Below are 24,617 nucleotides of genomic sequence, written 5' to 3' on the forward strand. Positions count from 1 at the left end.
GGACCACGTTAAACCGCTATATCAGAAATCCCAATATTACCAATGCCAGTCAGCCTTCCATTCTAGAGAACAAACCCGGGGCAAATTCAATCGCGTAATTCAATAATTCAAGTCTTCCCTCGCCTCTTAAAAAAGAAAAGAAAAGAAAAGAAAACCATCTCGTTGTCAAGCTTTCCAAAGGAAATTCCCTCTTGCTAATGCGTTCTGTCTTCCAACTCCTGTTAGTATCCCTTCAGCATCGTTCTTCGAAAACCTGGTTTAAATTTCAACGCTTTTAAGCATCCCCCACATTGGGGGGCAGGGAAGGAGGGGAACCAGAGAGACCGAGGCAGAGATGGAGATGTGCGGTCCCTCCCCGGTCCCCTCCAGGTAGCCTGCGCGCACCGAGGCGGCGGGCGGTCCGGGTGGAACGCGCCGGAACGGGGCGAAGACCCGCCCAGCCAGGCTTCTCTTATAGGAGAGAGCCGGGCGGGCCTGGCCGGGGGCGGCGCCGCGCGCCCCATTCGCCTATAAGGAGCTGTCCGCCGCCCGGGTGCTGATTCCAGCTTTAGTGGCTAGCGAGGTGCGTTCGGCTGTCCAGCGAGCTCGGCGCCTGCTGTGGCTTTGGGTCGGGTTTGCACCTTTAAGAAGCGGGGACGAGGAGGAAGAGGCGAGCGAGGAAGGGAAGTGCAAGCCAGCGGCAGTTGCGGGGACAGTAGCTCCATCTGCACCTCCAGAGAAACGCCCGCCACGGTTTCAGTAAAGCGTTTGGACAAGGGATGGAGTGAAGCCGCGAGTGCCTCTCCACGGGGGGGTGGGCGGGGGTCAGACTGTGCAGAGGAGAGAGAGAGAGAGAGAAGAAGCCGCGGCAGGAGCCTGCGAATTTGGAATGCGATTGGGAGGGACCTCTTACTCGGGGGAAATGGATTCTGGACCACGGCTGACCAGCGTTTTCACTTTGTTCTTTTCCGGCTTGTGGCATTTAGGATTAACAGCGGCAAATTGTGAGTATCAGGAGCTTGGGGCGAGTAGGTGAGGTGGGAGACCCTGACGTTTGGAAAGACACTCAACTGTCCAAGCGTGTTCAATTGTGTCTGCTCTGAGCACAGGAAAAGGGGGAAAATGCTGATTGGTGTGTTTCTATAGCTCTAACCATCCCAAAAGTTAGCAGAGCTCGAAGGAGCCAGCCCCTCTGGATTTTCTGCCCTTCTTCCCGAATCGGAAAGTTCGGGGGAGAAGGGAAGATTTTCTTGCCTCAGCCTCCCGCCAGCTCCGCGTTCTCTACCTGCCTGATCTTAGCAGAGCTTCTCCCGGGAAGGGTCCCCGATTCTGGCTGTAGGAATGGGGGCTGATCTTCCAGACACAGAGATGCTCCCAGCCACTGCACTCGGTGACAGCGGTTCCTTTCTGAATGCGGCTGCCTCGCTCCGATTTGCAGTATGCCCTGTGCCTCTTATCCATGGCTTTCAGCTCTCCCCTAGGCAGAAGGCTCTAGTTGGGATACCTTGCAACCAATGGTCATCTGTTTAATAGGGTTGGGAGTTTTGGCCTAAAAGTCATGGGCCGATGTAGTCAAACGACAAGATCAATGGCTGCCCCTGTTATAGGAGAAAGAGCTTTGATGCACACTCCACCCCCAAAATCTTTGTGCCAAAGAACACATAATGAGTATGCACTAAGTGTACACTGCCATCCAAGCTCTAACCTCGGCAAGTGCGGGGCATTTAATTTAATAGGCAGGAAAGCTGGACACCTGGGGATCCGCCACCTGCACTGTGTATTTAAAGAACCCAGTTCGTCAAACTTGAATAAATTGCTGGAGCCATCAGAGGTGCAAGTTCAATTGCTCAACTGCTTCTCTAGGCAGAGAAAGGGAAGTTTTTCCAGCTCTGGAAACTCCTAAATGAAGAAAGAATGCAATTAAGCCATCTGTGTGGTTTCCAAAGATGGTTTATTAAGTTTCCTCAAGGTTCTGGGTTTCCTGCCTTATCTACTAACTTCATCATGAACCTCAGTAATATCTAACCAAATTCGAACTGTTCTGATACTTTTTTTTTTTTTGGTGTGAACCATCACTGTTGGAGAAGAGTAGGAAGGCCACTTACTACTTACAAGTTTCTCTACCTCACTTTCCACCTTCCTTAATCCAAAAGGTCCTTAAGAAAAAGATACTCAGTACCTCAAGGGAAAACAATTGGAAAATGTTTACTGATAATGATCCAAAGCTGACCCAGTGCTCCTATCTGTGATTGGAAGTTTGGGGGATCTGAAATTGATAGTTAGTGGAAATGGATTATAAAGATTTTTATTAAAGTCTGTATTTTAAAGGTATGCTGAAGAGGTCAGCCTCTTTAAAGGGGAGGAACCAAAAGGGCTTAGTTCAGAAATTATTTCAGAGAATAGGTAAGGACAGGGTGAAATCTAATATTTCTCTCCTCATCTTCTCCCCACATCCTCCTGCTTCTCCCCCTCTTTTTTTTTTTTTTTTCTTTTGTAAGTAAAATTGTTCCCATGGTGCTGTAGAAAAACATCTAAGTGGTTCAGTAAGAGGAAGTTAGGCATGGTGCTTTCTTTCTCTAACTCCTAGAACACTAGAGGTCAGTATTGTCCTAATGATGCAAAGGTGTGGTAGTAAAACAGCTGTGCTTTTCCTCTAGCACATACACCTATCTGAAAACAGTTAATATTTTGAAGATCTATGAAGAAAAAAATGAGGAATAAGGGTGAAATAAATAGAACATGCTCTATAGGAATATGGTTTTGGCTTCCTTATATAGCATCTTAAGAGCAAGGAAAAAAAAAACATAGGATGAGTTTTTCTGTAAATTAACTGAATTATAGTTAATGTTACAATAATGTTCATAAAACCTAAATGGTATGAGCTTAAGGCTCATGCTTATCATTACTGATGCAGCAATAAAGCTAATTCTAGGCATTTAAAATAAAACCTTGTGATAATGAGCTTTAGTATTTCATCACTGACAGTGTAATTTCCCTATTTCCAATCAGCATTTCAGTTGAATGCATGCTGCTTGCTAAATATATGGGGGTCAGTGTTCTTAAACAGTAACGTTAAATGTTTTTATTTTGCCAAACAAAATGTATTAATTCAGTGAACAATAGAATAGCAGCAGAAAATTACTTTGAATTCAGTTCTGGTGGTCTTCCAAACCTGTGATGCAGAACCTCTAAGGAAAAAAAATAAATAAATAACATTCCACAATTCTTCCAGACTTCTGTTGTCCACATACTTAATCCATTTTTTATAGTGCTTTTGTTTATTTTTTAGCTACAACCCATTAGCATTTATATGCATATATTGACAAAGAGAAATCTTTAAAATTGTCAATTTTTGTAAGTTTATAGATAATTTGGAGGATTTTCCCCCAGGATTATTATTTCTATATTTTGAAATAATACTTCAAGTCATTTGTGACAGTACTCTTGGAAATGGATTGTTTACCCAAGATGCTCCATGGTATACTTGTGAACTTTGTTCAACTAAAAACAACTTTTAATTGTTTCTCATCTTCTGGCAACAATTTATTATTGTTAGTGCTGTTTGTGTGTGTTTAATTTTCTCATAATCTGACCAAAACTTGGGCATTTAGCTACAAAGGAAAAATGAATTCTTGCCCAATTATAGGTCTTATAAGTTTCTAATTAAACAAAATTAAAATAAAGTCAGGTTAGAAGGCCAGCTACAGTATAGATAATATGAATCTGTGCAGAGAACATAATTACCAACCAGTAATAAAAACTCTGGAAATTCCCCCATTTCGGATTTTCAGGATATTAAACAGCTACATTACTTCCTTTGGGTTTACCCTGAGGGAATTAGTTAATTTCAAATGTAGATATGATAGGCCGGTGTTAAATGAAAAAAAAAAAAAACGTTTTACATATAATATCAGCTCCTTTGACATAAGAAGAAATGATGAGACTTGATAATTGGTTAGAGTGAAACTAGGTTTTTGAAATGATAGGAGTTCTAGCCCTAATTATGTCACAGCTAAGATACCAAACACCCATCAGGTGATGCATCATTTCTGTTCTCACAGCTCAGGTATAAAATAGCAACTGAGATATGTATCTACTCCCAAATAGAATAGCAGCTTAAATTTTACACAGGAAATTCTTCAAACAGGTATGTTAAAAGACATGCTTGCATTCAGAAGACAAGGGGAATGCAGGGGACACTTTTAAGGTCACTGTTCACTTTATTTTACAATAACTGGATACTATTTGATTATAAAGAGCCTTAATTCTAACCAGTCACTTGAATGATCTCTAAGCATCTTTTCTCTTTGTTGCTACACATTAAGTCCACACAGATAACAGCCAGAAGAGAGAAATTGAAAACTCTTTACTCCTTTCATCACAGGCAGAACTTTATCAAAAATATAGGAAGATGTCAATCATATTCCTAAAGATCTTCAAATAAAGAGACGCACTGTACCTTGAGTTTTCTGAAGCTTATGCACAAACCCAATCAATATATAATATTATAAATAAACAAGGACTAGATTCTTTTTAGCAGGAAAGTGTTTGCCATTTACTTTTTTATGGCATTTACATTGCAGTCATCAGAAGTGAAAGAAACATTATATTGCTCACTTGCAAGACTCCTGAAGATTTTCCTATGGTTAAATGGGCTGGTCTTTGACTATCCAGATGAATTCTTTTCCCTTTCTCTTCACATAGTTCCCATCTCAAAATCAGGTTCATATTTCCACAACTGGAAAACAGAAAACCTGGACTAGCAATTATCATACAAGGGTATACACTTTAAAAAAAAGTCAGTTTCTGTAAGAAGCATCTTAACTCACCCCCATGTCTTATTCTCATTCTAATGAATGACTGACTGTCTTCTAAATTGCAGTTTTTTCCCAGCTTCTCTTGCCTTTCCTTTCTTTAATGGGACCCAGTTTTCCTTTACTAGATTGCTTTATTTTTCACTGCGTGCCCATTTGTTACAAAACAAAATAATGTGATATCATTAAAAATGTTCCTAAAACTTTTTCTTTAGTTGGTGAACAAAAAGCTCTTTATCTTGTATGCCAGAACTCTGCTGAAATATGACCTATATATACAAGCCTAATTATCCTTGTCATGTAGGACAATGGGGAGATGGTCTAGTTACCTGAAAGGTTAGAGTACAAAAATCATTCACTCAAAAAGGCTTTATTTTGAAGTTTCAGGATTCTCATTAGACACTTCTGGGATGATAGTACTCAAAACTGTTAAGCAATTATACTTAGAATAACAACATAATAGAGGTTTAATTCCTACTAGCTGTAAGCTGCTATGGGCTTAGTATCTCTCAATCCATGTGCAATTTGGCAAGGAAGCACAGCTAGGTAGGCTTTATTAAATCCAGTTTACAGATGAGTAAATTTAAGGTTAATAGACGTTAATAATTTTCCCAAGATCATAAACTCAAGGAATGAAAAAAAATCAGAAACTGAACCTGTATCTGTCCATCTCCAAAGATCAGACTCTTTACAAGATATAAAAGTAATCCTCATGCATTCTGATGGGGTCTATGTGTGTGCATCTGAAGAAAGTTGCCTTGGAATCTCTGTAGTTATTCTCTGCAGCTCTGTTCATAACAAAGGCTGTGGAGGCAGCTCTTTCCACCAGAACCAGCTCCTGAGCTTTACCTTAATCTACATTTGATGCAAGATGCCAGACATTGCAATAGTCAAAGATTGGAAACCTTATATCTGGATGAACACCAGATGTTCTATTTTTCTTTTACAAGTTTCAGTTCAAAACTCGATAAGGAAAGGATATAGCCTTGAAGATGTGACGTGTGTGCAAACACACATACATACACAATACCATAAAAAGGTACCTCTCTTGGTATCATGTCTTGTAAGTCAATAGATGTCAGACAAAACTATTAATTAAATAGCAGGTATAAGCTTCCTTTCTCAGCATTGGGCTGGTCCTGAACAGGCTCTGCCTAATACTATAAATTTCATCCAAATTACTCCTCCCATATTGTCTAATTTCCAGTTTCTGGAATTCCGTATTCTATAGACAAACCATGCTTTCTCACGTTTTCTTGTGTTTATTGGCATATGTCTGTCTACTTGGTTTAGAATGTCCTTTCACACTTTCTATCTTCTATCACTTTCTCCATCTCCTCCCCCGGAAAACATACACACTTTCCCCAAGCTAGGTCAAATGTCCTGTATATTATTACTGTATTTCCATAGCACTTCCAGTTCTTGTCTCCCCAACTAAATGTCCATTTCCCTGATTATCATATTTTATCTGAATATCTATAGTCAATGCCTAAAATATGTAGATGAGAGAAGAAATGAATGGGTTCCAACTAAAATTTTTCATTTCTAAACCAAGATTGTTCTATGGTCCTACTGCTAGAGTCTTTTGAAATGTATAGGTTTATGTTTGTTTGTTTGTTTTCAAATAAAAAGTATTACTTGTTCTAGTTTGGGAAATGTTAAGAAGATGTTAGAATATGCAGCTTTTAAGTGAAAGAGCAGAAATTTAGATCATTTGGTTGGATTTGGAGCTGAAGAGTGGGCTTCTGCATTTACACAAAGCTGCATACTTCCATGAGTTCATTGCTGACATAATCTTATTTCTGTGTCAAATGGTTCTTTGTTCCTCAGAGAGAACATCTTCCCATTCTTTGACCTTAAAACCAAGTTTGAGGTAATTTTATTAAATTGCTTTTGCAATTTTAATGAATGTTTTCTATATAGTCTGAAAAGACACAGATATATATTGATATAAAAATCCTTCTTCATAACTCAGTTTTAAGTATAAAGAAGAAAAGTTTAAATTCTATTTAATGGAATATAAAATCTTTCCAGTAGTTTTAGTCATAAACTACTGGAAAGATCTTATCTAGTTACAAACCTACAATACTGCCCTGATAACATAATCCTGAGTCTCTGATGTCATCTTCTTATGCTGTGGTTGGGAGAAGATTTAAGTGTTAAGAGTTTGTGTATGTTACTCATTTGAAAAATTTTGTTGAAGAAATGAGTCCCAAGAAAAAGTTCTCTTTCTTAAAGTCAAGTTTTTCTAAGAAGCTGGAGGAATAAAGATGCATTAAAAGATAGAGGCCATGACCTCAAGGAAATTTAAACATGAGCAGCCAGCAAAATAAATCTTTAATCACATCAAAGTGATAAATGCTATAACAAAGGTAAGCACAAGTGAGAATCTTAAACTGGCTGGGGCATTGATGCGGGCTGTCTGAGGGAAACAGAATGTAAGTCAAGACTTAGAGTCAGACTTCCCAGCTGGGAAAAGGAAGGGAGGTATTAGAGGCTTTGTGTGTTGTAGTGATTACTTGCACGAGTGACTCATAGGCCTACAGATAGAAGAAAAAACTGAACAAGTAGGTAAACATGGGAGTCTTTGATTTTTACTGTGAAAACTATAGAGGGTCATCAAAATATTTTTAACATGTAATTAAATAATACATAATCAGATTTTTGTGTTTAAAATATCACTGTACGAAGGAAAAATTAAAATGAATGAAGGCTAGTCATAAGAAAACCAGTGAAGAGCTTATTACAATAACACAGGTGATAATTAATAAGGGCCTAAGAAGGAAAGTTTCAGAACCTGCAAAGGTCATAAAGAATCAGAAAGAAAATCATGAGCCAAGTAATTTCAAAACCAAGGAATCTATGAGCTAGTAAACTCACAGAAGGCACAGATTTGTGGTTAAAATGTATTTTATTGCAGCTTCCATTGTTTTTGACAAATGAGAACTGTAGGTACTAGAAAAGGTGCTCAGTTCTCTGAAATGAAGTTCTTCTCGGGGAATACCAAGCGACCATATTCTGAGTGCGGTGTATTTCATATTTGCATGACACCATATAGCACATGCTGTCTGTATCCATCATCCTGATGCATCTTATAGTCTGTAAATTATGCTGGTTTTTGTCAGCAGAGTGAGAACTAGTCATTAAGGAAGGAGCAATTAAACCTCAATCCCCCACCTTCTCATCCCCCTCTGGCAGGGAGGTAAACCAGGGATCATAACTGCTGTCAGTGGCTGCTCTGGGGAAGGAGAAACCGGGGAAGCTGGGTGTGCCAGGTTGATTTGCCATCATTGGTAATTGATTTGCTGGCATAAATTCCACATCTCTACGTTTCTAATTGCTTTTGTGCATATTCTGGGGGGTTGATTAATGCCATCTGTTCCTTGGATCAGCTGAACTGATTGAGTTTTAAAGGATGACAACATCAATGTTGAAGATAGAAAGAAAGTGAAGGAAAATGCCAAAACATCCCTTGTGGTGTATATTATTTTTAACTATCCACCTTTGGAAGCAGATACATCCTTCTGAAGACATTCCGAGGCAAACAGCTGTCTAAAGAGATTTGCCTAACAGACAGATGCTTGTAGGTGTTAGTCTAGGCCACTGTTTGCTGAATATATACATTATGTCCCTTCTTCTCTGCCACCCTTCCTCTCTTCCCCACTCCTCTCTGTCATGCGGCCGCGTATTTTGGGTAATACCATTGGCTTTTCCCTGATTATGTTAAGATGTGAAAAGAGGGGAGAAAAACATCTGTTGCATTCCGATGCTGCCTTGCTAAATATGTAGGCACAGTCACCAAATGTGAAATCTCCCATTAAAGCCTATTCTAGGAGCAGTCCTGACAGAGATCTACCACCCACTGCACTTGGGAAAGCCCACTGAATTCCAATACCCCCACCCATCTGAGTGCAAACAATTCTTCTACTAACTCCATTGGTCCCTGAATTTGTAGATATGAAAGAAAGCCTTCTGATTCATAGGGAACCCTTAAGACACAGAGCCTCACTGGGAGAGAAAATATAAGAATTTAATCTGTACTGAACTCCACTTGACTAAGAGAAACAGAAGAAACATTTCTAGAACAGATAGAGTCCAGTGTCTGAAGGAGGGGGAGAAGATGATCTGAGTTGGGGAAGGGAAAACAGGAAGAATGTTCAGAATGTCCAAGACAAGTGTCACCCACTTCCTGATTTTGCCCAGGCTGACCCTCTGTATTGCAAGGGTGAAAATGCTGCAGGTGGGCAATTGGGAGGTGATAAAGGACAGTAGAAAGGGCACAGGTCCCACAGCTCTGGGTCGATGTGACTGTCACTCAGGATTTCCTATGGATACTAACATGAGCCTGTAGTGTGAGTATAACATGAGTTACAGGATTTCCTATGGATACTAACATGAACCTGTAGTGTCAGTATAACATGAGTTACTCTGTATAAAACACACATGATTGTTTTTATAATTACTAATGAATCCCAACATGGATTCTCTCAAAATCAGTTACAATAGTAATCAGGCAAAGACAAGAACATTTCCATTCCCAAGCAAAGATGGAAGGGCTCACTCTCCCTTCATCAGAGAGCTGAGTAATTGCTGAGGCAAAGGGAAACTCGCTCTTATTTCTCTTGGATGGCAGAGGGACTGTGGGTAGAATTGGTCTCCACCTGACAGAGACCCAGGGCCACCTGGGTTCCTCATGCTGCCTTGCTAAATATGTAGACAGAGTCACCAAACATGAAACCTCCCATCAAGGACTTCTCTTAGGGCAGTCCTGACAGAGATCTACTACCCACTGCACTTGGGAAAGCCCACTTGGTTTCTTTCAAGGTGCACTCAGGTATGATCTCTGCTTCTGGGTTTTGGCCAGTGAAATGCTTACTACAAACCTCATTAAGGAAGTGGAGGAAAGAGCTGCCCCTAGAAAATAAAAGAGCACATCCCCTCCAGAAAACCCTGAAAGAAGATGTCAGTATTAGGGGAGAAGCATCCTTGAACAGACCTTGAGAAAAAAATTAGTGAACGTGAGCAGGAATATATGTAGTGTTCCAAGTAGCCTAAGCTCTCCATTTGCAGGAAACTTGAGCAGATGGAAGTTAAATCTGCAGGTCAGGAGAGCTGTACTTCCCTTCTGGCTACTGCTGATGCCTCCTTTTGGTGAATCTTTAGTTCTGTCCTTGTAAATGTTGGGTTAAAATTGGGTGCTGCTACAACACCTAATGGGTTATAAATGCTCATCCATCTTCAAGTGCATCATTCATTCATTCAAAAGTACTTATGAAATGCCTACTGTGCATTTATTTCTCTGTATAGTCATGAAAGCCTATTGCTATTGAAAACCAGCTGGTGGAGGGAGAATTGGATTGATGTCCATATAACCCAAAAACAGCAACAACAAAAAATAACAGTATCTCTTCAAATCAAAGCCATGGCAGTGGGGTCCTCCACTCTAGTCTTGTTCAGTGTATTAAACACCTCTCTTCTCTCCCTGAGTCTTTTCTCTCTGCTTCCTTATCTTTAGCATTTCTTCCCCTTCACTCTTAATTTGCCACCTTTCCAATGCCTTTCCTTTCTTCCTTCCACCCTCCTCCCTCCCTTCCCCATATTCTTCTACTCCTATCCCTTCCTCTGTTCTCTATCCCTCTCTCCCCTTTCAGACTCCCTTCTTTCACTCTGCCTGTTTCATTTAACGTTTAGTAAATGATTTTTTGGTTGTTTTACGGCCAAGGCTAATGCTCTTTAAACTTTGCCATTGAAGTGCTGCTTGCCAGAAAAAAGAGTGCACAGAACCCAGGGGAGTCTGAGAGCTTAGCTTCATGTGGCTGCTGAAGCATGTAATTTCTTGAATTTTTTCTTAAACACTCAGACAAATCTGCATTCCATTCCATATTTCATCCATGTGTAAATTACAGGAAAAATATTTTCCCACAATCTTTGGTTAAAAATTGATGAGCAAAATTGATTTACTTAACCCATGACAAAGGGCCGCATACACCCAGGGGCACAAGTCTAAGCTTTCTGGCTCTTTATCCCTGTTTATGCCTTTTAGGATTCCTGTATGAAGAAGTACAGCTTCCCTGTCTTACCTCTCATTTAGGAACAGGTAGCTTCCTTTCTCATTAAATGTGATTGGTCTGTGAGCTGCAAATTATAATTAATCAATAATGGGAGGTGAGAAGAGCTTATCGATTCACATGAGGAAAGGAAACCCACAAGCCTACTTGATGAATAGAAATGGAACTTCGGGAGGGGCTGTGGGTAAGAAGTCTGCTCAGCTTCACTCTGAGTCTGTGCCCCACCCCATGGCAGTCGCCTGGCAACATGCTCCACATCCATGGAGCTTACCTTTGAGTAGATTAGCTCTTCCAGGTTACAGGATTGGGGTCAATGAGGGCAGGGTTTTTTTGTTGGTTTCTTTGTTTTTTAAAGAAAATTGGAAGCAGGCTGAGCTTACCAGGATATTAAAGGAGAGATTAATGCTTCTCCTTCTACAACACAGGAACTGTTTAACACCTTCACAAGAAATGAAATCACCAGATTTCATTCACCAGATCAGAAAGTCCCAACATTAGAGATGAAAGATTAAGTTAAATAATGTGTTTCTTCCTGAGCAGAGCTTCCAAAGATACACTTCATCCCAGTGGTGGTACCTGATGGGCTCATTCTATTCCTCCCCACAGTCTGATGCAATAGTTATCATCCTCCCCATTCGAGGACAAACATGAGCCACCTTGGACAGTCAGGTGATTTACCCATGATCAAATAACTTGCATGTCGTCACACTAGGATGATAACCCATATTTCCCTGATACCAGAGTCCATATCTTTTTTACACATTCAATTCAGTTCAGTTCAGTCACTCAGTCATGTCCAACTCTTTGTGACCCCATGAATTGCAGCACATCAGGCCTCCCTGTCCATCACCAACTCCCAGAATTTACCCAAACTCATGTCTCTCGAGTTGGTGATGCCATCCAGCCATCTCATCCTCTGTCGTCCCCTTCTCCTCCTGCCTCCAATCCCTCCCAGCATTAGGGTCTTTTCCAATGAGTCAACTCTTCACATGAGGTGGCCAAAGTATTGGAGTTTCACCTTCAGCATCAGACCTTCCAGTGAACACCCAGGACTGATATCCTTTAGGATGGACTGGTTGGATCTCCTTGCAGTCAAAGGGACTCTCAAGGGTCTTCTCCAACACCACAGTTCAAAAGCATCAATTCTTTGGTGCTCAGCTTTCTTTACAGTCCAACTTTCGCATCCATACCTGACCACTGGAAAAACCATAGCCTTGACTAGACAGATCTTTGTTGGCAAAGTAATATCTTTGCTTTTCAATATGCTATCTAGGTTGGTCATAACTTTCCTTCCAAGGAGTAACTGTCTTTTAATTTCATGGCTGCAGTCACCATCTGCAGTGATTTTGGAACCCCCCCAAAAAAGTCTGACACTGTTTCCACTGTTTCCCCATCTATTTCCCATGAAGTGATGGATCCAGATGCCATGATCTTCGTTTTCTGAATGTTGAGCTTTAAGCCAACTTTTTCACTCTCCTCTTTTACTTTCACCAAGAGACTTTTTAGTGCCTCTTCACTTTCTGCCATAAGGGTGGTGTCATCTACATATCTGAGGTTATTGATATTTCTCCCGGCAATCTTGATTACAGCTTGTGCTTCTTCCCACTGCTTTCTTGAACGCAAAGCTAAGGTTGAGCTACTCTTGAACTTGAGATGGTCAACCTTGCAGACCTAGTCTTTCTCTGTGATCCAGGGTAAAAAAAACCTTATCAGTCTAGACCTACAGATTTCTCCCCCTTGCGCAGGTCATCTTATTCTAACTTTGCTGGCAGCACTTCCCCCATAGCTAGAAGTCTTCATGGCAAATAGTTTCCTGTTTCTGCAAGTTGATTGTCTTACTCACTAAAGCTCATACCATTAAATAGTGGTCTTGAGGAGCCTGAGATGAGTCCAGTTTTAGTGCATCTGTTCCTGTCTCATACTCCCTAGAGACCTTCCTCACAAATTTCAGTATTTTCAACACTGCATCATACTGTAGCCCTCCTAGACTTTATCAGATGGATGTTCAGTTTTTATTTTTGTTTTTTAAAGTTGGTACTGATAAGAAAACCCCTATTTGTGATGTTTAGATCACAGATTCTAATAATGCAAAGATTGGACTACATTGAGATCCATTCTCGGTCTTTGAGGTAAGCTGCAGAGTTCACCCTATGTCCAGCCCCCAACCTCCTTTCCCCCATTGGGGATGGATGGGAGGGAGGGTTTTGAACAAGCATATGCTGAATGACATTATTCTTCACCACAGATGAGGTCCCGTGATGAGCACTGGCTCTGTGGGCCTCAGAGAGTCTGCAAGGCAGAGAACTACCCGTTGTGTCCAGTTTCTTTTCATCACCAGTCACAAGGAAAGCCAGGCCAGGGGATTCTGTGCTTTATTCTCTAGTTCTCCTTCTTGTGTCCCTTCGACTTGAGCTATTATTTAGCTTAGTTGTGAGGTCTCTGTCTTCTCTGTCCTGTTTTTCAGCTATTTTCTTGTCTCAGCAGACCTCCTTGCTTAGGTTTAAAGAGGCTAAGCAATTTGTTCAATGGTCAGTGTCCTCACCATCAGAGAGGCTTTGCTTCTCTTTTTCCAACCATAGAGCCATCAGGAAGGGACATGGAGTATCCCGAAGTCATTCACACTGAGGCAATGAATCAGAGCTGTGTTCTAGCTCTCCAAAAGAAGGAGTGCTCCAGGGAACAAGACCTTAAATATTTAAACTTATTTTAGGAGGAGAACACTATGGTTTCCAAGATTAAATCTTATGTAGAATTTTTATGTAAAATAAATTGCACAGATGGCAGCTTTGCAGGATATGGGGAGAGGAGATGCAAAATCTTATCACTCAACCTACTCTCCTCTCCTGATTCTTCAGGCAAGTAGCACACAAAGCCTCCTGCCTTACCTGTAATTGTAGCAATCTCCAAGTTTATAGTTTCATGCAAAAGTGATGAGGCATACGAAGGTTTTAAGAAAAAGTGGGGGAGGTGGCCTCAATCGTGGCCAACACTTGGCTGCTGTGCAGCCGCAAGGCCACCCTGGGTGTTTGTCACAGGAGATGCGCTTTCAATTTTCTCTCAGGAAGAGCCCTTGGAGTAGGAAATTGCAACCCACTCCAGTATTGTTGCCTGGAGAATTCCACAGACAGAGGAGCCTGGTGGGCTATTGTCCATGGGGCCACAGAAAATCAGACATGACTGAGCACACACAGATAAATACATACATACATTCTTTCATATATTATTTTCCATTCTGGTTCATCACCATCCATTCTGGATATTGAATATAGTTCCCTGTGCTATACAGTGGGACTTGTTGTTTATTCATTCTCTACAAATAGTTTGTATCTGCTAAACCCAAACTCCCAATCTATCCCTCTGCCACCGATCTCCCCCTTTGCAACCACCAGTTGGTTCTCTATGTGTGTCAGAATGACCATCATTAAAAAGTCCACAAATATCAGACGCAGAGTGTGTAGAGAAAAGAGACCCCTCCTACACTGTTGGTGGAAATGTAAGTTTTTACATCCATTATGAAAAACAGTACTGAAAGTAGAATTGCCATATATGATCCTGCAATCCTGCTCCTAGGCATATATCCAGAGAAGACTAAAATTAAAAAAGACACATGCACCCACTTTGACCTTTTTAAAAAAGGCTTTTCATGTTGGCCACACAATGGATAACTACTTGATAAACTGAATTAAAATACAGAGAGGCTAATTGAAGCCCAAGTACAGACAGCATGCCTGGATTAGGGACAGTAGAGGGGCAGACAATTGGTACACAGTCCAGTGCTCTCTCCGTAATTCTTGCCTCTGTTTGATAACACTTATGGGAGAAATGGACGGTTGGCTCCAGAATTGAGGCCTTCTTAGTGTTCCCTAATGTTAATGAATGTGACTAGACATTGTGCAAATACACACATGAAATTCAGTTGTACCCTATCTGGATTCAGGCTTAGTTTCCGGTTCTGGTTGGAGTGTTATTGTCACCACAGGCATACACATTTCCTTAGTGTACCATTCATTAGAAAATCACATTGCATTCGATCTACACTGTACTTACATATAAGTGAACTCCAAATGCTCCTGCTCTCCATTCTTTTATTTGTTTAAATTGGATCTATTGCTTTATTTTTCTTCTTTATCTATTTGGCCATGCTCCATGGCTTGCAAGGTCTTAGTTCCCCGACCAGGGATTAAATCCAAGCCATGGCTATGAAAGCACTGAGTCCTAACCACTGGACCACCAGGGAACTCCCTACTCTGTATTCTCAATAGAATTCAATATAAGAAGTAATTTATTATGCTATATGTACATGCATATATATGTGTACACACAACTATATGTATAATAAATTTGAGATATTATTAGTTTTCTTTCATGGTTAATGTGCCAGGTACAATTTTACATGTGCATGCATGCTATGTGAACTGTTTATTCTGGAAAATGTCAAAATTTATTATCCCCCAAGGTCAATATTGACTTGGGTGTCACCTCTGTGAATATTTACCTTTCTAGATAATGAATTGAAATGGGCATTTGGATGGAAATTAATATCCATTTATTTTCTGAAATCGAATGTGTTTTGCCATGAGAATGGATAAATGCCATTGGGAGGTGTGCAGACGTGTCCCACTGTGGAGGCTCTGTTTCAGTGGTGCTCGGGAAGCATCCTTTGCACGCTGATTTACTTTGGTTGGGGGTTTTTAATAGTTCTTTCACATTATTCTTTTACTTAATGGACAGAATGCAAAACTTCAAATATATTCAGCTTGGCATTTCAGTAACATAATCAGGAGATAATGATACTTGTGCATATGGGTAATAAGTATACATGAAATTAATGAGCACTTTAGTTTGGGGATTTATTTAGGACAAACTAGTTACCTGAGACACACAAAACTCCTTCAACAATGATTTAATTCAATGAAAAATACAGGGAGAGACATAAAATTACAAAGTGTTTGCTTTGATTTTGAGCTATTGACTTAATGTTTTCCAAAAAATTTTGACGTGTCATGTGTTTTGGAGATATGATATGTATGCCTGTGTGTGTATATGTATTTGTGCAGTGCTTATGTCTTTCTTTACAAAAGTCAGTGCCTCACATGTGTTCAGGCATCTTTTAGTATATCAAACTAATTTGAAATTCTTTCTTAAATTGTGAGTCTACAATAGAGATATTTTCTGTTGCTCTTCCCTCACTGTTTTATTAACTTCAGATATTGAGCAGCAATATATATATTTTTGGGGCTTAAAAGAGCTGGCAATACATTTAAATAAAAATATAATTATGACAAGTGCTGTGTCCTATTATATATGCACAATATATGTGTATGCTTTTCTATGCCAGTGTCCACACACATTGCATTCTTGGTTTTGTTCTTTATAAATAAGACAGATTTGTTTAGATGCCGTGTCAGCAAATCTTTTCTAGCTGTCAGTGGTCAGATAAAAGACCTGGACTTTGGAAGAAAATATCATAATTAAGCACAGGCTGTGGCTTCATAGTTGAGAGACTAAATAACTGTGGAAATTCATTAGTAAAGTTAATCTGACAAACATCTGAGCAAGTGAAACAGAATCAATTTGAGGGGAGAATGTATGACTCTAATGATGCTTTCACCCTTGTTGAAATGTTGTCTGGGGTAAAGATTTCTATGTTTTCTATATAAATATCTATTGTTGAACAATTCAATTTGATTTATTGGATTCCTATAGCTAAGTGTTGTGTGGCTTTGTTGGGGAAATGATGTCATTTGGTGTATAAGGAAATAAAAACACCTCAGTTGATAGCCAGTGAAAGTCTTATTTTACACACCATCCAAATCACATCCCACATTAGAAACGAAGCCAAGACAGCACCTCTGTTCCTTGTGATGGGAAGGTATGATTACTGGGAAAAGCTGAAAGACATTGGGAGGTTTTTCTGTCCATATTTGCATGTATACATACATGCTCAATTTCAATTAATTTAGCTTGGTCTTCTCTTTTAAAACAAATCATACCTGGTGTTAATCAGTTGTTCTCAGCTGGAAGTGATTTTGCTCCAGGGGACATTTGACAATATTTGGAATATACATCCTCTATTGTTACAACTGGAGGTTTGCTATTAGCATCCAGTTGGTAAAATCCAGAGATGATAGTAAAAGCTTTCCTGGTGGCTCACTGGTAAAGAATCTGCCTGCCAAGCAGGAGATGTAGATTAGATTCCTGGCTCAGGACGATCCCCTGGAGAGGAAAATGGCAACTGACTCTAGTATTCTTGCCTGGGAAATCCCAAGGATGGATAAGCCTGACAGACTACAGTTCATTGGGTTGCAAAGAGTCAGATACAACTTACCAACTAAACAGCAGCAGCAGAGATGTTAGTACACACTCGATGATGGACAAGAATGTGCTCCACAATAGATGATCATCAGCCTCAAAGGTCAAGATAGTCAAAATTTGAGAAACACTGACACTCTCTCAGTCATTTATGGACCATCATGTATTAATCTTTAAAGATGCCCAACATACATACGGAGAAGGCCATGGCACCCCACTCCAGTACTCTTGTCTGGAAAATCCCATGGACGGAGGAGCATGGTGGGCTGCAATCCATGGGATCGCTAAGAGCCCCATATGACTGAGCGACTTCACTTTCACTTTTCATTTTCATGCATTGGAGAAGGAAATGGGAACCCACTCCAGTGTTCTTGCCTGGAGAATCCCAGGGACGGGAGAGCCTGATGGGCTGCTGACTATGGGGTCGCACAGAGTCGGACACAACTGAAGCGACTTAGCAGCAGCATCAACATACATGCACACACACATGACTTTCTTCTAACATCTAGTCTTGTAGAAAGATGCTTAGATTAGAAGAAGAAAAATCAATACATATCTGCTCCTGATTTTGTCACTTACTGGCCATGGGATTTTGTGCTCATCATTCCACCTTTTTCTCAAATAAGGATGATGATATCTGCCCTAATGGCTTTGCTATTGTGAATAAGAAATGAAGTAAGGCATGTCTTTGGAGAAGCTGTACACATACATTTTTGATGTATTGATATTTATTACAATTTTTATTATTTGGAGGAGTCATATTCTAACTGAACTATCCCTAAGACTTTAGACAAATAAGGGATGACAGGTGTGCTGTGGGTACAATGTAAAGAAGGACCAAAGGGACGTGACCTGGACTGGGAGCTGCCAAGGTCAATTTCACAACATTTTTTCAGGGTTTCTAATTACTTTGTGGTTCCAATTTCAGTCTTATCTTGAAAATCATCTGGTCAGGTTGCCTTCAATAGAACTCCATGTACTGTAGTGCAAAAACTATTTTATATTTTATAGTAAAGCATTTTCTTTTTGTCATTTTTTTCCTCTTCATAGCCCTCTCACCCCCCAATATACTTATATATGTGAGAAATTCTGGGATGAAATGAAAGATGCCAAAGTGGCCAAGGCAGGTGCTTCTGAGGTGACATAGTTGCATGGCTCAGGAAAGGCCATGAACCAAACTCTTCAGAATACAATTTCTACCCCATTTAGCAGCTCAATGATCAGTTAGATAAGGGCCTCGGCTTTGATTGCTTATCTGCTCCAACCTAATCTTTGATTTTTAGAATCAATTAAAGCAAAAATATAGTCTTTAACTTTGTCTTTTCAATAGAAATGTGATGGCTGACCTTGGCCTCTACTGAATTTCTGCTTTTTTTTAAAAAAGGAGGGTTATAAAAGGCTAAAGAATTGGAAAAGGGACCTTTGAAGTTAAGTGGTCCAGCCACAACCTGAATAACCTGTAGAGATCTCCACATTCACTAAATGTATTCCTGCTATTTGGCTACTTCATCCCACTTCTTATAAGCATAGAAATACGACTTCCCAGGATAGCTCACTATCTTCTGCAAAAATGGTAAGCAGTAGGGTATCCTTCCTTCCACTGTACCTGATTCTATCTCCAAATCACCAAACACTCCTCTTAGCTTACTTGCTGGACCATCCCAAACCAAAGTTCATCCTTCTTTATCACGATCTTCATTTTTTTTGCAAATACCTGAGAACAGCAACCCTAGTTCTCTTGGTCTTCTTATCTCTTCTTTTCTTTTATTATTTTGACAACATAATTTCTCTTCCTCAGACATCTCACCATCTTCTGCCCCTGTTTTGTACATATGCTATTTTGTCAGTGATGGATGTGTACAATATAACATTCAAAACAGAACAATCATTCCTCCAGATTTGTTCTTCCTGACTGTGGGGACCACAATGTAATGGTCATAAGGAACCCTGGGTGGCAGAGGAGATTTGGGAAGGTTTTATAACCACATAAAGCCTGAAGTCTGACATGAATCAGATGGATGTCACCAACGAGCTGCATTGCTTTAAAGGCCATTATTGTCTCTCCTTCCTCCCACTCACTGTTTCCACTTAATTAGCCATCAACTGATATAAATGGTTCTCCTCACTTTACTTAAGGATATCTTGCAAAATTTTATATTGGCAGTTTTTACTAAATTAAGTGAAGCAGGAACTTTCATCTTCCTTCTATCTACACAAATCTTCTCCATGGTCCAGTTCCAGCCCTTTCTTCTCTAGTCTTAATTATTTTTGCTGTCCTCTAAACCCTTAAAGTCTATACAATATAAATTACATCTTTAAGCTATTAATTGCATACTGCCTTTCCTTGGCCTCTGTTTTGCTTTTCATTCAGAATTTGTCCAATTATAATTTAGTATAAAGAATTACATTCTGTATAGTCTTCATATATGTTACAAAATATTATATTGTATTTCTTTATATTAATGTAGTGTAATAGTAATAGTAGCTACCTCTATTGACTGTTCACTGTGTACCAGGTCTTATCATTCACTTATATCACTGCTAATCTACTCCATAATCTATATGATTAATATTTCTTAAGAAACTGAGATTTATATAGGCTAATTTACACCTATGAAGTGACTGACCTGAGATCCAACCCTGGTTTCTGATTCCAAAGTACTGTGTTTTTCCCACAGAGAACAGCATGGTAGACCCTGGAAAGGAGCTAAGCTCCTAACAGTTTCTCAGTCTAGCATCATTCTAGTTGATTCGAGGAAATCACATCATTTCACAATATTTTTTGAGCACCTGTTCCAAACTAAGGACTGCTTTTAACCTTTGGTGAAAAAACATGTTCAATATCTAAATATAGACCAAAGTGAAACACAGACCAGAGCTTCCCACCAGCCTGGGGATCTACCTCCCTAAGGCCTCCTTGTGGAGATGATGATTTATATTGGCCTCTAGTTAGTAGTTCTGCTCTATGCTTTTACTCTTGCTTAAATTCTTTTTATAAAACCCTTGGCTTTTCATATCCCCTCAACTGTCATGATGACGGATGCTGTGAAATGATCACAGCGTGTTTGGAGACATCTATCACTCAGGGTAACCTCAGCTCTGAATCCAAGCTTTTCAAATGTAACTTTAGCACCATCCACCCTGCAGAAGTAAGCCATGACAATGAGGAAACACGTACACATGTGCACACACACCCACACCTCAATTTTTAAAAACCCATTTTCCTAGGGCACCAACTTCACTCAAAGGTTAAGAAGTGCACATTATTTTATATTAAGGAAAATGCAGGTATATTCTGGAGTAGAATTTCAAGTCTCATGGAGTGTTCAGACAAAACCTGAAGTTTCACATATGTCTCTGGCTTCAAAATGTGTATCCAGAAATTAACAGTTACAGACTCACTCTTCTCTGACTTAGGGACTCCTTAGGGAAAAAACAAATTGTAAAGAGTATCCCTAAATCAATTTCCATGGGCCTACTGTAACCTTTCAGCTTGGCCTCCAATTAAAAATGTCTTTCTCCAAATATTGTGTTTCTTTGTTTTTTTCGGGTTGTTTTGTTCTTTTTCCCTTAACACAGAGTTACTAGGTTGTGTTACAACACAGAATGATGGTATAGTACTGTGTGTCTTATCTCTCAGCATCCTCTGATAAAAAAGCACTGTAAGTACATTGATAATATTAATATTCACCTTATTCTTATTCTAATATGAATTTTTAGACATATCTCCACTCTAGGTTTTATGTCTTGGGAAAGAATGTAGAATACAGTCATATTGACAGAAGCCCTGTTCTTCTGCTTATTTTTCCCACCTATCCCTACCTTCTCACAGGAAGGAAGTCTTGCCTGAACTCTGCTTAGGACTCTTAAGGATCTCCATGTTGCATTAGGTGCTTCATATCCCCTGAAATGCTGCACAAATTACTATGTGTTGTATGAGCAGCTGTGCATTTTTCTTGGATAAAAACCTTTCATGTCATATGATTTCCAAAACACTCAGAAAAGATTTCCAAATGACCCAGAAAAGATGATAAGGAAAAGACACTGTGAGCCTCATCATCCTGTAGGTCCTCAGGGAGGGGAGGAGGGGAAGGTCTTATTCTACATGCCAGTGATGGTGATTTTTACCTAAATGTGTACTAACTGCATGTTCCTTCTCATTCCTGACACCATGGCCATGAGTTCTGGGGGACAGAGAGGAGCAAAATGTGTCCTTCAAAGGAACAAGGCCATGTAGAATATAAAAGACAAGGACAGGGAAGGGAAACTTTAGAGATTTCACAATTTTTGCCAGTGGCCAGGTATGCACATTGCAAAGAAGCTGGAATTAATATGGATGAACAGTTTTATTACAAAGAATAGGTTTTTTAAAAAAGCTATTCATAGCTTGTCCCCTTGTCCTTCCTGACCCCTCCCCAGCCATCCCTTCACAAAAGAGAAAAAGACAGACAAGAACAGCTTAATATCTAGAATTTGCAAGTCGCTGAATATCCACCTGAAAACAGCAGTCCCCCACTGAGAAACCAGCAAACCTTAATCATTTTCCATTGCATTGGAAGAAAGAGGGCTGAGGTATCCATTTTTCCTTGCAAATGTCAGGTGCCCACAGCAATTAACTAATCACCCCTATCAGATCAAGTTAAAGGATGCAGTATATTTCATACAAAAACCCAGACAATTGGGTTGTTAATGCTAAGGGGACTCTCTACAGAGAGAGATGAAAAAGGATGTCGATGAAAAAGGATGTCACAGAGGCAAAAGCATTTTATGTCACATAAGTAAACCTGTGCTTCATGCACAGGAAATGAGCTTGATGATGGGCTGAGAAGGATGATGCAACCATGGGCACACATATAATTTTTTTAGGTTAATACTGGAATGCTTTAAGAGCTCCAAAGTAAGAGGTTTATTTGGTGCTGAAAATTCAAAAATCCTGAAGAATGAGTTTGTTCCAGTCATTCTTTCTCATCCCACACCCCACCTCCCTTTTCCCCCTTGGTGTCCTTAAATTTGTTCTCTATGTTTGTGTATCTATTCCGTCTTTCTAGATTCCATATATATGCATTAATATATGATATTTGTTTTTCTGTTTCTGACTTATTTCAGTCTGTGTGACAGACTCTAGGTCCTTCCGCATCTCTACAAATGACACAATGCTGTTCCTTTTTATGGCTAAGTGATACTCCATTGTATGCATGTACCATATCTTCTTTATCCATTCATTTGTCAGTGGGCATCTAAGTTGTGGGAGGGAATGGGAGATTAGAGTGGACATACAAACACAACTATTTATAAAATAGATAACTAATGAGAAACAACTGTGTAACTCAAGGAACTCAGTGCTCTTGGTGACCTAAATGGGAAGGAAATCCAAAATGTATACATGTAGCTGATTTACTTTGCTGTACAGCAGAAACTAATACAGCATTGTAAGCAACTATACTCCAGTGGGGAAAAATTTTTTTTTAATAAAATCTCAGAAATTTCAAATTAAGAAAGTAATCATTCTTCCTCAGTATCGACTATAGCCTAAGAACTGAGTCCTTATTATGTGGAAACAGTAATAAGAATAAAGAAAATGACAAGGAAGGCTTAAAATATATATATACTTATTAAAGACCAAAAACAATTATGTTCTTTTGGTCTGTTAGCATAGTTAACCTTCCTAATCACCCTGTATGGTAACTATATGTTGAACCCTACTTTACAGATAAGGAAACAGAGGCACAGAGAGGTAAAGTCACCTACTTAAGGTCTCACAGTTGGAGTATGAAAATATCAGCGCAAGTTGTCTGGTTTCAGGATCCACAGTCTTCATTCCGGAGGTTAGCATCATGTTCCTCATTTGACAGAAGAGAAAATGCAGCTGGGTCAGGTGAAGAATTAGCCAAGGTTTATCAGTGATGCACAGAGCTTTGTTTGCACTGTATTATTATATTGGAATTCGGCTCTAGAAAGGATATTGGCTCCTAACTCTGCTGTCTCAAACAAGGAGGCAGGAAGGCTATAGCTCAACTGGACTTCAGCCTGTCACTGTAGAACATTCCATGCCTTGTGGCATCGCCTGATCTCTGTCTCATTTTCTCCTGGATTCCAGGTGAATTCCAGAGCAGTCACTGACTCAAGTATAAAAGATATGAGTGTTAAAAATATTCAGCTCAGTAAATCTTGGAGAACTTACTAACTTTATTCAATGATTTGTGGATGGGGCAGCATCTCATCCAACAAATCAAAAGGGGCTCAGAGAAGCTGTGAAGAATGGAAGACTTTATAGGCAGAAAAAGGAAGTTACTGGCAAAAAGTAGATTGTTTTAGGCAAGGTCATCTTCTTTGAGGAACAGCAGGAGTCTATCAGGTGAATTACTTTTCTAGTGCTGACCAATGACTGCTGACCAGTGACTGGTTAAAACAGCATTCCTGGGAAAGAGTGAAATTAGGTTAGTCATTATGTCTCAGTTTAGTGACATGAGCTTAACACAAGTGACTCCACCTTAAGCTTGATATCTCTTTTTTAACAAGATATAATCTCCTAAGCAATATGAAGTCCTCTGTAAGCCAACCCCCTCTCATTTTTCAGCCATATCTTCTCACTCACTTAGTGTGTACTTATCCAGCACCTGCTGTATATATTTGATATACAGTGATGGTATTGAGCCGGCCCTTGCCTTCTGACACTGTAAGGGGAGGAAAAATAACTTTTTTCCTACATGTTTAGGTTCTTAGCTGAGATCTCCCTGCAATAAAAGATAAGCTAATAGGATAAAAACAAACAGAAGCTTAACAACATGTAAGCATTTATACATTTAAACATTTATAAATGGGAGAGAGCTGCCAAAACTCAGTAACTCCCTGAAATGCCTCAAGACTTTAACCAAGTACTTTGTTCATTTAAAGACAAAAGGAACATGTTGGGAGAGGGACGATTGTGAGAGTTTACCAGGAAAAGCCACAGTAACTAAGGTTGTTATACAGGTTTAAATCTGTGCTTCTCCATTGGTGAGAGTTCTAAAGATTTAGTCATTCTCTTACTGGAGCAGCAAGGGAAACACCCTTATAATGGAGAGTCCCTTTATAAATACAAGTATCTCTTACAGAAGGGTAGCTTCTACTCAGTTTTCAGAGCTTCCCCTCTGTCTCCTATTTCTTAAAACTGACCAGCTCAAAGAGGCATGATTTGGGGTGGCATACTCTGCTCCCCTACAACATTTAGAGGTCAAGATCCGAAAGGTCCATGGAGCATTGCCCTTGGAGCTCTGTAATGAACAAAGTTCCTGTGCCCAGCACACAGACCAAATAAACTGAAATGGTGAAATTTGGAGTAGAGAAAGGTTTATTGCAGGACTAAGCAAGGGAAATAGGAGGCTCATTCTCAAAACCCCTGAACTCCCTCTGGTCTAGAGGGAAAACGTTTTATAGGCAAATTTGGGGGGTAAGGCTACAGAAT

At 39.8% G+C, this 24,617-nt stretch overlaps 1 protein-coding gene across 1 annotated transcript in view; it reads left to right on the forward strand.

Moving 5' to 3' along the window:
- Positions 1 to 820: 820 nt before the first annotated feature.
- Positions 821 to 24,617, forward strand: part of CNTNAP5 (contactin associated protein family member 5) — a 1,031,770-nt gene continuing 1,007,973 nt past the window's right edge. Inside the window, exon 1 of the mRNA XM_070769229.1 lies at positions 821 to 983. Coding sequence (XP_070625330.1) covers positions 869 to 983 — 115 coding nt within the window. The 5' untranslated portion in view covers positions 821 to 868. The remainder of the gene's footprint in view (positions 984 to 24,617) is intronic.

This window comes from Bos indicus, chromosome 2, assembly GCF_029378745.1.
Source record: "Bos indicus isolate NIAB-ARS_2022 breed Sahiwal x Tharparkar chromosome 2, NIAB-ARS_B.indTharparkar_mat_pri_1.0, whole genome shotgun sequence".
Taxonomy (NCBI): Eukaryota; Metazoa; Chordata; class Mammalia; order Artiodactyla; family Bovidae; genus Bos; species Bos indicus.